The sequence below is a fragment of the Blastomyces dermatitidis genome, assembly GCF_000003525.1.
Source record: "Blastomyces dermatitidis ER-3 genomic scaffold supercont1.15, whole genome shotgun sequence".
Taxonomy (NCBI): Eukaryota; Fungi; Ascomycota; class Eurotiomycetes; order Onygenales; family Ajellomycetaceae; genus Blastomyces; species Blastomyces dermatitidis.
Window position 1 is genome coordinate 810,378 of NW_025544788.1, and position 14,111 is coordinate 824,488.

Genomic DNA, 14,111 nt, shown 5'->3' on the forward strand with positions numbered 1-14,111 from the left:
AATTGTCCAGATATTGTTATTTTCCTTCAATGACTTTTCATTATAGATATTTATGAGCTGTATAGTATCAAACTCATTTTCTTTATCTATAATATCACCCACCAGAATATCAGGGTCAGACATGATATCAAATCTTAGATTAAATTGATATCTTGATCTCTTTCTTCCATAGATCACTACTCTTGACTTTATCTCAGACTTTTGAGGTAAAAAGCAGTAGTAGCTTGAATGAGAAATGACATATTTTTGCTCAGCATCAAAATTCGGCTCCTGAAGCAGTACAAAATCAACTTTTTGTTCAAATGCAATTTGAAGACAAGAATAAATGCAATTTGAGTTTCTATCCACATTATTTTGAATAAATGTGATTTTTGAAGAGTTTTTAAACTTTTTTTGTTGTTTTTGTTGTATATTCATACTAAAAGAGAGTAGAGAAGAATCTAATCACTATCATCAGATAGTAGATTATAACTGTTCTGAAAAGTAGGAATCTCAACTGCTTGCATTATATCTAGTTTATCACCAGAGTCATTTCTCAATTCTCTAATCTTAACAGGAGTTTGAGGATTCAAATTCTGTTTACATTTTGCTGGAGAATTGGAGTTTGAAGACTTAGATAATTGAGAGTTTCTTCTTTTTGAGCTTGCAGTTGTGAGTTTACTGGCTTGACTCTTCTCTTCAGTTCTAGATTGACTTTGAGCTTCATCTTTTCTCCAGTTCTTTTGAGTTCTAGGAGCAAACATACATTCTTTAGAGCTAGATGCATGTTTTTCTTTACAATTAGAGCACTTAAGCAGAGTATGTTGACAAATTTCACCTCTTTTTGAGCATGTTTCACATTTATGCTCACTAGTTTTGTGATCTCTGGCACAGAATGCACATTTTGAGTCTCTAAAACATGAGATTGCAAAGTGTCCATATCTTTGACAGTTTGAACACTGTGTTTGAGCTTTGAGATTCACTCTTGAGTCTTTGTATTCATGAACTCTCATTTTCAAACCTGCTACTCTTACTTCAGAGATCTTTGACTGTTCAAGGGTTTTTGTATATACTAGAACAGAGGCATTTCTCCTGCTTTGTCTGAACTCAATTGAATTTAGCCATACAGGCTCCTTTCTCAGTTGAATGGAGTTGTATTCTTCCAATTCATTTTTGAGAAGTAGCATTCCTTCTTCACAGTCAAAAATTTCAACTGGAATATCATGAAGAATGAATTTGCCCCACTTTTCATCTCTTTCAGATAGAATTGTTGTGTTTAGCAATGATTCTACTGCTGACTTCCAGAGATTCTCATTCTGAATAAGGAATTCAGCACTGAATTCAGGCATTGTAGTCAGAATAATAGAGTTTCCAAAGAATGATGGCTCAATTGAAGCTATAACTGGTTTTTGAACTTCAATATCAGTCATCAACTGAGAAAAGAACTGCTGATTAATTTCATTTCTGATTCTGAAAATGAGATTTGAGTTTAGCTTGTTTCTTTGCAGAATGTCCTGGTTTGAGACTTTGAGAATGAGTCTTCTATTTCTAGAGATTTGGAAGTTTTTCTCTTTTTGCATTTTCTTTTCCACTTTTCCATGAATAGAGGCATGAGCAGTATTCTTCTCAGTTTTCTCAGGATTTTGAGCAGGTTTTGAGACAGCAGGTTTAGAGACAGCAGATTCAGCTGCTTGAGCATATGTTTTCTTCTGATTCAAAGAAGAAGAAGGAGTAGGAAGAAAGGAAGAAAAAGAGTAAGATGAAGAGTCAGTGATTGTACTAGGAATTTTCAAGGTTTTTTGAACTGTGTTTGAGATTCCAAGTTTGAACTTGATCACCTCCTGTAGTTGTCTGGCCTGAGCATGAAGAATTAACAGAACTTCTTCATTCATCTCACTCAGACACTGCTTTCCAAGAATCTTGCTTGCTTTTTCAAGTTCCTGTATTTCAAGAACTTGTTGTTTCTCTATTTCTTCTTTCTTTCTTCTCTTCAGAATTTCAATCTCAGGAATAGCATTTGAGAAAGCATCTTTTTCCACATCAACTGAGTGTATTTTTGAACTCATTGTTTTCACTCAATGAAAAGTTGGTCAGACTGTTTCAATTGAGATATTTCTAAGTCTGTTTTCAATTGAAAAGTTGGTCAGACTGTTTCAAAAGAAGAATAAAAGACTTTTGTGTATAAAACACCTGATTTTTTTTCACACTAGTTCAGTAACTAGGTTAGATTTTTGAAGAGAATCTAATAAACTAAAATTGATTTTTAAGATAAATCAATAAAATCTTTACAATCTCTTTCTTGGGATACAGTGAGGAGAAGTATGATATCAATTGATAATAAATCAGATGATATGACAGTTTTTGAGAGAAAAACTGACAAAAAAATAAATCAATTTTTTGCAGAGAAATGATTAAAACTATTCAATTTTATTCTAAATCATCCAATTCTCCTCACACAACAAGTGTGCAACTCAAATCAGTTAATAAAGAGTGTAAAAAAGAATTAAGTATTAATGAAAGCTCTTCAGCCACTGAAATAGTAATTCTTACTTAAAAGAATATGAAATTATGACAGAAAACAACTCTGTTTTTAATTCTTTGTAAGAATATTGTGTAAAACCCAGAGAAAAACACCTTACTTTTTCAAGAGAAGTAAAAAACTATTTCTAAGATCTTTTTTTTTTTTGCATTAACTGCTGCAGAAGAATGAGATAGAAACTGCTAAGATATGCACTACTGTATACCCCCTACCAAGACTTTCCCTCTTCAGGGTCTTGATATTATAGAGAATATAAGTCTGTTTCTATATGATAATATAAATATTGCCAGCGGATGTAGAGGAACTGGTTATTTATATCTCAAAATAGAAGACTTTGTCAATGATTATATCAATATAGAGTTAATTCTCAAATTCAATAGAAACCTAGTGTTGCTGTTCTCAATCCCTTGCAGAATCTATTGAATATTGAGGTATTAAAACTAGATTTAATATATCTCACTGTGCAGGGATCAAAGGCTCAGTCAGACCTTGGGGTATACTGATTTTATAGTTGTTGATGTGCTGTTGACTCGTTGTCCACTGGTTATGTATTGAATACTGTTGCCGAGGTATCTTTTTGTATCGTTCTGCTGGGGATGGGCCAGATTGAGAGGGGTAGTACAGGGGTGAGACTTGGTGTTGAAGTCTAGATACACTGGCGGCGGACCGTGGAGGTTGCACTTCAGAAGAGTCCGTTGATTATGTGCTTGATATTATCGCCGAGGTATCTTTTTGTATTTTTCTGCCGGGGATGGGCCAGATTGGGAAGGGCGGTACGAGGGTGAGACTTGGTGTTGGTGTTTTGGAACATCAAAGATGGACAGGGTTTTCGCGGAGGTCGCTCCTCGGATATCTCCACAACTACAGGTCGGGGGTCTTCCAAAATCGAGAAGATTGGTGCATATGGCTAGGTCACTTCACCTTACAATTTGTATGGCACTCTGGCCCGGGGTTGTGGTGTGGTAGGGGAGAACGGGGGATGTGAAGGTCACTGATCTTCATTCACAGCATCTTGTAGACTCTGTAAAAAAGTCTTCTCTCACAGACAATTCATTACCTGTTTTCTTAGAGATAATTATTCTCTGATTCTTTCAACATTGAAAGATCTTCAGTATCAACTATGAAAAGATTTCACAGATCTCATTTCTGAATACATCAGTCTCACACTGACTGAATAAGTTGGAATTAAAATAATTCAGCATTATAATATCTGTAAAAGCTTGTTTCAATTCTGCAAACATCTGTACAGTGTCTTGAGTGAGAGTAAACAGTTCTGTTTTCCTGTCTTTCACACTTCTCTTTAACAGATTTGTAAGAGAGACAGTAATCTGTGAATATGCATAGATGAATTATCTGTAGAAATTTGCAAATTCTAGAAATATCTACACCTCGCGGTACATTCACAGCATCAGCCAGTTCTCAATGACAGAGACTCAACTCCTGTTCATTGAAATGTCATTCATCTTAATAATATAACCTAAGAAATCAATCTCCTGCATGTAGAATAAGCATTTTTCAGTGTTTATATAGAGTTGATACTGTCTCAAGCAACTCAACACTTCTTGAACATGAGTATTATGTTCTTTCTTCATTTTTGAGAAGATTAAAATGTCATTCAGGTATACTATGTAGAAGACATCAACAAGACCCTGCAGTGTCTCATTTATATAAGTCTGAAAGATGACTGAAGCATTACAAAGATCAAAAGATAAAACAAGATATTCAAAATTACTGTACTTGATATGAAAAGCTGTTTTTCAAACATTGTCTTTGTTAACTCTGATTCTATAATAGATATTCTGTATATCAATCTTTGAGAACATCTTTGCTTCAGATAATCAATTGATCATCTCATTAATTAATGATAGTGAATAGTGATTCTTAACTGTCATCTTATTGAGGCCTCTGTAGTCTATGCATAGACATAGTCTATTATTCTTCTTGAGTACAAAGAGTATAGACACTTCTGCTGAACTCTTTGATAAATATATTCAGTTCTTTGATTGTGCTTCTTCAAGATATTTATGCAGAACATTCAATTCCTTTACAGACAAGTTATAAAGAGGCCTGTATAACACTGTTATATCATCTTCAAGACAAATCTTATGTTATATCTTAATATCAGAAAACTTCACTACTTCTCTTTCTGAAAAGACATTCTTAAAATCTGTAAAGAGACATTGTGTATATCTGTCTTCAATAACAGATACTGCTGCTAATCTTACAGTGAGAGTGATGACTTCTTCACCTGTTTTCAAGTCTCAATCACCTGCTATACAGTATATCAACTCAATCTTTTTCTCAAGATTCTTTCAATGAAACTCTTCAGATTTCTCTATTACTGTCTCTTTATCAGTGAGACAGTACTGTCACATCTGAGTGACTCAGTCAATGAGAGAATTGTTTTCTCTCAATCATAGAAGATCTAGAATGATGTTCTCATCTATGATGTTAACTATGTGAAGAAGCAGACTGCTCTTCTTAAAGGTTTCTTCTGAGTCTGTGATCACACACTTTACTTGAATTATGTTAAAATAATGATATTTTATTTCATCTATAAATTTTACATGGTCTGACAGATCTATCTTCTTTCAACTCTTCATTAAAGAAAAGAAATAGAATATGAAGTTGACATCTGTCTTAGAGTCAAGTAGACATCTCACTGATATCTTCTCATTTGAGATATACATTGTGATTGTAACATAAACTCAGAGATATAAGAATTATCAATTCTTTATTTCTTTCTCTTCATTATCTTTCATGAATACATTTGTCAGAAGAGAAGTTAACTTTGAGAAGATATCTTCTCAGTTTCTTCTCTTCTTCAGCTTCTTACAATCACTGACATAGTGATCATCAGCTTCACAGTTGAAATAGAGATCTTTATCAAATCTTTTTTAACATTTCTTTACAGTGAGTGAAGAATCAGAATACTTGAAATTCTTCTTTACTTTCTTCACACTGAAGCTGTCACAGTACTGTTTAGATCTCATCATTAATTACTTAGAAAAGATCTTATTGATCTTTTTCTTAGAGAATTGATTATTCAAATAGATTCAGAAAGCCAGGTTGACAAGCTCAGTATAATTAATTGATGAACTCTGATATTATGATATTATTATTCATATCTTGTGAGTCAGCTTCATAAGATAAAGCTGTGTTTTTAATTGATTCAAATCATCAGTCAGTTTCTCTCAATATTCTTCAAATCTTGTATTGAAATTGAAAGGATTCTTATTATCTTATTAATATAATGAGTTGAATCACTGCACTGCTGTGAAGCTGTGATTATAATAATCTTTAATTTGATTCAGTAGAAAGTTCTTGAATTCTTCTTAAGTCATAATAGTATTGATACACTCAAGCTTTCTCTTCTTGATGGCTCAAGTAGTCACAGAGATGCCTTCAAGAAGGTTGACAGTGTATATTACTTATATCTTGTGAGTATTATACTGGCTCAGATTAAGGCAGAATTTCTGTTCAAGAATACAGATAAAGCTGTGAAATTCAGACAAGATATTTCTCTTATATCTCAGTGAATCTCTGATCTTAATCTCTCTATCTTCATGATAGATGTAGGTGTGTAGAGGTCATGACAGTAGCAGAGTGATTGAAGGGCTCATGTCAAAATACACAGTGATTTCAGAAATCTCAGATTTCTGCTGAGATAGAGATGTACACACTCTAGAAGATAATATAGTGTTTCTTTCAGAGAGTGAGATCAGATCAGTCTCAGTGCAGGTGTGTGAGGCCATATCAGTCTGTTAGAGCTTGACTGATTCAAATGTGTAATCAGGTCAAGTGATTCAAATTATAACATACAGAACTGAAGTGATGACTAGTTAATGATAATATATAGAAGTAGTTGTTTTGAGAAGCTGTATGAGTGAGCTTGACTATCTTACTTGAATAGTGAGCTCATAGACTACAGGGTTATTGCAAGAATATCACAGATATGATACTTAGTATACTAAGAAGATTGTATGAGACACACAGTAACTCTTGTGTATATTTCTATAGAAGTAAAACAAATCACTGACTTCTTTGATAGAGAGTCAGCATCTAGCTATTCTATATAGACAATGAGCAGATACTCTCCTCTCATTCCATGAGTGAGAATAGTCAGAGCAATACCTCAGCAGCATCTCATTGTCAAGAAAGAGTAATCTGCTGACCTCATATAGAAGCGGGGTTCTCATATTCATCAATCGGATCTTTCTATGATATATATGAATGATGTCATAGGGCGGTTGGAAACCGGTTTGAACAGAATGGAATCATCCGCATGGAAGCGATGGGCCGTGTGGAACCGCAACGGGGCCTTGGCGCGGCCGGGAGCATGACAATAATACTTCTGTTCTCTAATTGATTAGCAGAAGCTGACAGAGAAGAAGAGAATTAAGATCTTATTTAGATCTCAAATGCACTTCATCATTCAGAATATTGAGAAGACAGCTCTGCTCTCTGAGCATGTCAATCTGCTTACTACTGAGATGAAACCTGAGACAGCAGATCAGAAAATGCGGGATTTTGAGACACAGATTGATCTGACTGAGAGAAAGTAGCAGAAACCCTCTTCTAAGAAGGCAGTGAAGAGAGATTTTGAGATGATTATCATCTCAGATAAGAAGAAGAAGAAGAAGAAGAATGAGAAGTGAATTATAAAGAATGATAAGAAGAATGACAAAGAGAAAAAGTAGATTTTTTTCTTTTTATATTAGTTAGTTATAAGTTTAAGTTTTTAATTATTAATAATTAAAATTGATTTTAAGTTTTCAAAAATTATTGTACAAGTTGTAATCAAGTCAGAAATGATATATATATATATATATATTTAACTATTATGATTTACAAATCACTATAATATATAAGTATCAACATTTTTTCAATATTGATATTCTCAATATTAATATATTTTTAATAATATTATCTGATAATGTAATTTGATAACACTCTCTTTCACAATATTAATATATTTCAAGAAATATGATAGAGATTAATCAAGATTATTTATTTACTTTTATATATCAATGATATTCAATCTGAGTTAGTACTAAAATTATAACTAAGCTAAGAAATAAGATTATTTTCTCTTATATTAACTCTTCTTACACACATCAGTGATTAGTTATTGAAAATAAATTATTATCTTTCTTAAATTATTATTATATTTTCTGAATTCATTTCTTTTACTTCTTTTATTTCTATTGAAGATTCATAAACTCTTTAACAAATCACTGTGAATTACAAAGTCTATATTATTTATAATTCAACACAGAATACTCTCTTTCAATTATAATAAATAATTACTTCATTCTTCACATCTGATTTCAGGTCATAAAATTTATGAAAAACTCAACATAAATATCAAGATAAACTATGAAATAATTATTAACAGATTATATTATAAATTACTGAAGAGTTATCTCTCTGCTATAATCACTGTAACTTCATTCTGAAATATTCATTATAAACTAATTATAACTCTGAAGAAATTTCTCAATATCTGAAGTTATCAGAATACAGATAATAAAAGAAAAATAATCAGAAAATTACTACTGAGCTGATAAGTTACTCTATCAGAAAACAATTTTTAATAATACTAACTTTCTAATTTGAAGAAAATCATGTAAAAGTAATTATATATCAGTACTCTGATTTCACAACTCTTATCTGATAACTTTTATAAATAATTACTTTATATATGTATATCTCTGAATCTTTCTCTTCAATCAATTGAAAACTCTGAATTCTGAACACTTCTTTAAATACTTAATTCAAATCTTTATATTTCATATTAATTCTGTCTTCAGTTCAATCTCAAGATATACTACAAAGTTAATATACAATATCTAGAATCAGAGTTGAAGAATCATTAAAGAGTGTCTCTCACAGTGAATGTATAAACTAGTATAAATAATCTTGCATTTATAAGAGTTATATGTTATTACATTGATGAGAACTGAACTTATTAAGAAATATTAATTGAATTTGAATTATTAATCAGTAGTCATACTGAGAATTATATAATAGAGATATTAATAACTGTGATTAAAAATGACTATTAAGATATTAGTCTCAGTCTTCTTATAATTATAACTGATAATACTGTGAATAACTATACTATGATAAAGAGTTTGAAGTAAAAATTGACTTTGTATTTCTGAAATAATAAATAAGATTATATTCTCTGAATTACTTATATGATTCAACTTATGATATAAACACTGATAAAGAATCTTAATATTAAAACAAAGAATAATGAGATGACTGATTCTTGAGATGAGAATGAGATAGAAGTGATTATTTAAATAACTTTTATATTCACTTTATAAAAGATAATGTTTTTTGATAATACTTTTTAATATTACTTTTTGATAATACTTTTTAATAAAACTACTGTTAATTTTGAATAGATTGACTAATAATTTAAATATCACAGATTTGAAACATTGTTAATATAATTTATATCTTCTCTAAATAATAATAATAATTTCATAATATTCAATAAATAAATAAATCAGTCATATCACTGAATATGATACAGAATGTTAGAATATAATGAAGTTCAATATATAAGATAACTATTTAAGCTCTTCAATTATATTAGATAATTGATTATTAAGTGTAATACTCTGATTGAGAAAAGATTCAGATATTAAAACTTTCTGATATAAAGTGAACTCAGTTGAAATATATAATTGATTTACTGTTTCAGTTTTATAAGATAATAAAAACAGTCTTAATCACTTATACATCAATGCTGCAGTCAGTCTGATAAGTATATAACAGTTTATTTACTTATCTTCAGAAGTAGTTAAATTACTTAAAAAGAAATTCAGTCTGAGATAATACTATAGTGTAGACTATTATTACTGTAAGAGATAAACTGATATATTACTACAGTAAAACTGAACAATCTTTTACAGAGTACTATACTATAGCAGCTCTATTAGATCTCTTCTATTAAGTTAATATCTACACTTCTCAAGATTGAACAGAGAAGAAAGGAGACTTATATATTAAATTAGTCTGAGACTACTACAATGCTAACTATCAGAGATTTGAATGAGCAGATATTCAAGATATGAAGACAGTGAAATATAATTCTCTAGTAAGTAATGATCTTTGATAATACTTTATATCTTATAGAATTATAATACTAACTTTGAAACAGAACTTGTATACATTGATTACAATTGAAAATCAGATAAAACTATATACTTATAAAACTGAATTTGATTACTATCTTCAAGATAATCTGATGAATTTATGTACTAAATCAATTCTAGAGTTATAAAAAATTGTTAAGAGTATATATTCAACTATTACACTGATAATGTGTGATATTCTGATAATTTCATTAACAGAGATGAGAATGAAGTGAAAGTTCAACTCAAGTCAAGATATTTATCACTATTATCAGAGATAATTATAAGAAGAAATAATCAAGAAACTCATGATTGTAAAACATAAAATTATCAGACAGTTTAATATCTCTGATCACAGTATATCAGAGAAGTGTAGTTTTTATAAGAAAGTGAAGAATAAACTTGTACAAGAATGTATTTAGTTTTTGCCCCGGTGGCCGAATGATTAATGCAGCCACCTGGTAGCACCTTGGTGTGAGAAACCAAGGTGTGTGGGTTCGAAACCCGCAGGGGATACATTAAATCCGGAACTCAAGCACCTCAGGTTTCTAATAAATACAGAGGTGTACAAATCACTTCAATAAAATTGCTCTATGTTTCTGAGCTGAGAAGTTATTATCGCATGTATCTAATTGTCACTCCTTTGTATTTCCTATGTTCTTGTTATCTTGGCGTGGTCTCAACACCTGTATTTCCTCCTGTTTAATCAACACTTGGCCTGTATTTAACATCACGCAAGGACTCATCATAAGCTCCGCTTGCATATGAGTATAATGAAAGAATAATAATAATAATAATAATAATAATGTATTTAGTTATTTCATGAGTATTATCAATAATCATTATCAAATTCTGATTATATAAGCAATCACTGAATGAACTGAATGAGACTGATTTTAATCTTCAGTCTCAGTTTCATTCTGATTTTGAAAGAATGATCATTTTTCACAGTTTATTCTGAGAAATTACTCTCATTTCACTGTTCTTGAATTAAATCTGGTCATTTTTCACACTATTTCTCTCAGAAATGATTCATTTTCAGACTTTTTTGAGGCTTGATTCTGATGAGACTCATGTCAAGAAATGTATGAGATCAGATTAAATAAGACTAAATGTGAAATTTATAATTCTGTTAGTCAGTCTAGATGAAAGTAATTACTTAAGTAACTTTTATATTCACTTTATAAAAGATAATGTTTTTTAATAACACTTTTTAATATTGCTTTTTAATAATGCTTTTTAATAATATTACTATTAATTTTGAATAGATTAACTAATAATTTAAATATCACAGATTTAAAATATTACTAATATAATTTATATCTTCTCTAAATAATAACAATGATATCATAATATTTAATAAATAAATAAATCAGTCATATCACTGAATATAATACAGAATATTAAAATATAATAAAGTTTAATATATAAGATAACTGTTCAGACTCTTCAATTATATCAGATAATTAATTATTAAGTGTAATACTCTGATTAGAAAAAGATTCAGATATTAAAACTTTCTAATATAAAATGAACTCAGTTGAAATATATAATTAATTTACTGTTTCAGTTTTATAAGATAATAAAGATAGTCTCAATCACTTATATATTAATACTGCAGTCAGTCTGATGAGTATATAATAGTTTATTTACTTATCTTGAGAAGCAGTTGAATTACTTAAAAAGAAATTCAGTCTGAGATAATGCTATAGTATAGACTATTATTACTATAAGAAATAAACTAATATATTACTACAGTAAAACTGAACAATCTTTTACAGAGTACTATACTATAGCAGCTCTACTAAATCTCTCTTATTGAGTTAATATCTACACTTCTCAAGATTGAACAGAGAAGAAATGAGACTTATATACTAAATTAATCTAAGACTACTATAATATTAACTATCAGAGATTTGAATAAGCAGATATTCAAGATATGAAGACAGTGAAATACAATTCTCTAATAAGTAATAATCTTTGATAATACTTTATATTATATAGAACTATAATACTAACTTTGAAACAGAACTTATATATATTAATTATAACTGAAAATCAGATAAAATTATATATTTATAAAACTGAATTTGACTGATATCTTCAATATAATCTGATAAATTTATATATTAAATTAATTTTGAAGTTATGAAAAATTATTGAGAGTATATATTCAACTATTACACTGATGATATATGATATTCTGACAATTTCATTAATAGAGATGAGAATAAAGTGAAAGTTCAACTCAATCTGAGATATTTATCACTATTATTAGAAATAACTATAAGAAGAAATAATTAAGAAACTCATAATTATAAAATATAGAATTATCAGATAGTTTAATATCTCTGATAACAGTATATTAGAGAAGTGTAGTTTTCATAAGAAAGTGAAGAATAAACTTATATAAGAATGTATTTAGTTATTTTATAAGTATTATTAATAATTATTATCAAATTCTGATTATATAAGTAATCACTGAATGAACTGAATGAGACTGATTTTAATCTTCAGTCTTAGTCTCATTCTGATTTTGAAAGAATGATTATCTTTCATAGTTTATTCTGAGAAATTACTTTCATTTCACTGTTCTTGAATTAAATCTAGTCATTTTTCACATTGTTTCTCTCAGAAATGATTCATTTTCAGATTTTTTTAAGACTTGATTCTGATGAGACTCATATCAAGAAATGTATATATACATTGAAAGAATCAGAGAAATGAGTCTTATACAACTTAATAAATAATTCATAACTTGTGAAAGTAAAGATGCAAGATCTGAGTGAATTATAATTATTCACAGCACTATTATCAGTGTTAAAAAAGAAGAGACTTATAATTGAAAAGTCTCACAAAGTAAGAGAAATCATAGACACTTACAAACTAGATAATCTCACTTATTTCAATCTTTTCACAATTACAAGGAAAGAATGAGAAGAAATGAAGAAATCAGATAAATATCATACTTTAATAAGTGATAAGACTGTAGCTGATTATATAATAATATATCACAGATAGTAGATATAATATAGTAAAGAACAGTCTCAAAGCAGCAGACTTGTATATGAGTTAGATTACAGAAGAAAAAGAAATTCAGAGTTGAATTCAACTATTTATATCAGGTCAATTACAGAGATAACAGAGAATGAAGCATCTGAAACATTCACAGATATATAAGATTAAGTCATCTTAATCTCTGAGAATACTCAGAGATCAGATGACATTAGTTTTAATAAGTCATTCACTGTAGTAATCTAAGTAAGTGAAGAGAGACAGTATAATATATAAGACAGAATCACAAAAGATGAAAGCTGCTGAACCTAGTCATCAAATGCTGTATTATATAGAGATTATGTAAGAGTAGTAACTAGCAGACAAAGAAAAAGTATAAGAAAAGAAAAGAGATAATGAATTGATTATCAACTATAAGAGTCAGCTGTAAATAGACTGGCCGCCGGGATCATGAATTTCACATTTAATCTCATTTGATCTGATCTCATACATTTCTTAGTTTCAGTCTCATCAGAACTAAGTCTCAAAAAAATCTGAAAATGAATTATTTCTGAGAGAAATGATGTGAAAAATGACCAGATTTAATTCAAGAACAGTGAAATGAGAGTAATTTCTCAGAATAAACTGTGAAAGATAATCATTCTTTCAAAATCAGAATAAGACTGAGACTGAAGATTAAATTCAGTCTTATTCAGTTCATTCAGTGATTGCTTATATAATCAGAATTTAATAATAATTATTGATAAAACTCATGAAATAACTAAATACATTCTTATATAAGTTTATTCTTCACTTTTTTATGAAAACTATACTTCTCTGATATACTGTGATCAGAGATATTAAACTGTCTGATAATTTCATATTTTACAATCATGAGTTTCTTGATTATTTCTTCTTATAATTGTCTCTGATGATAGTGATAAATATCTCAGCTTGAGTTGAACTTTCACTTCATTTTCATCTCTATCAATGAAATTGTCAGAATATTATATATCATCAGTGCAACAGTTGAATATATACTCTTAACAATTTTTTATAACTCTAGAATTGATTTAGTGTGTAAATTTGTTGAATTATCTTGAAAATAGCAGTTAAATTCAGTTTTATAAGTATGTAGTTTTGCCTGATTTTCAGTTGCAATTAATGTATACAAGTTCTATTTTAAAGTTAGTATTATAGTTCTATATAATATAAAGTATTATCAAAGATTGTTACTTACTAGAGAATTGTATTTCACTGTCTTTACATCTCTAATATCTGCTTGTTCAAATCTCTGATAGTTAATATTGTAGTAGTCTCAGACTAATTTAATATATAAGTCTCATTTCTTCTCTGTTCAATCTTGAGAAGTGTAGATATTAACTCAATGAGAGAGATCTAGTAGAGCTACTACAGTATAATATTCTGTAAAAGATTATTCAATTTTC

At 29.2% G+C, this 14,111-nt stretch overlaps 1 protein-coding gene across 1 annotated transcript; it reads right to left on the reverse strand.

The window, feature by feature from the left end:
* Window positions 1-440: 440 nt before the first annotated feature.
* BDCG_17979 (uncharacterized protein) lies at window positions 441-2,045 on the reverse strand (the record flags this gene model as incomplete). Its single annotated transcript, XM_045427018.1, has 5 exons — window positions 441-575; window positions 746-891; window positions 1,001-1,028; window positions 1,107-1,688; window positions 1,818-2,045. 5 exons carry the CDS (start codon window positions 2,043-2,045, stop codon window positions 441-443), a joined length of 1,119 nt encoding a protein of 372 aa, XP_045282934.1.
* Between the last annotated feature and the right edge of the window lie 12,066 nt (window positions 2,046-14,111).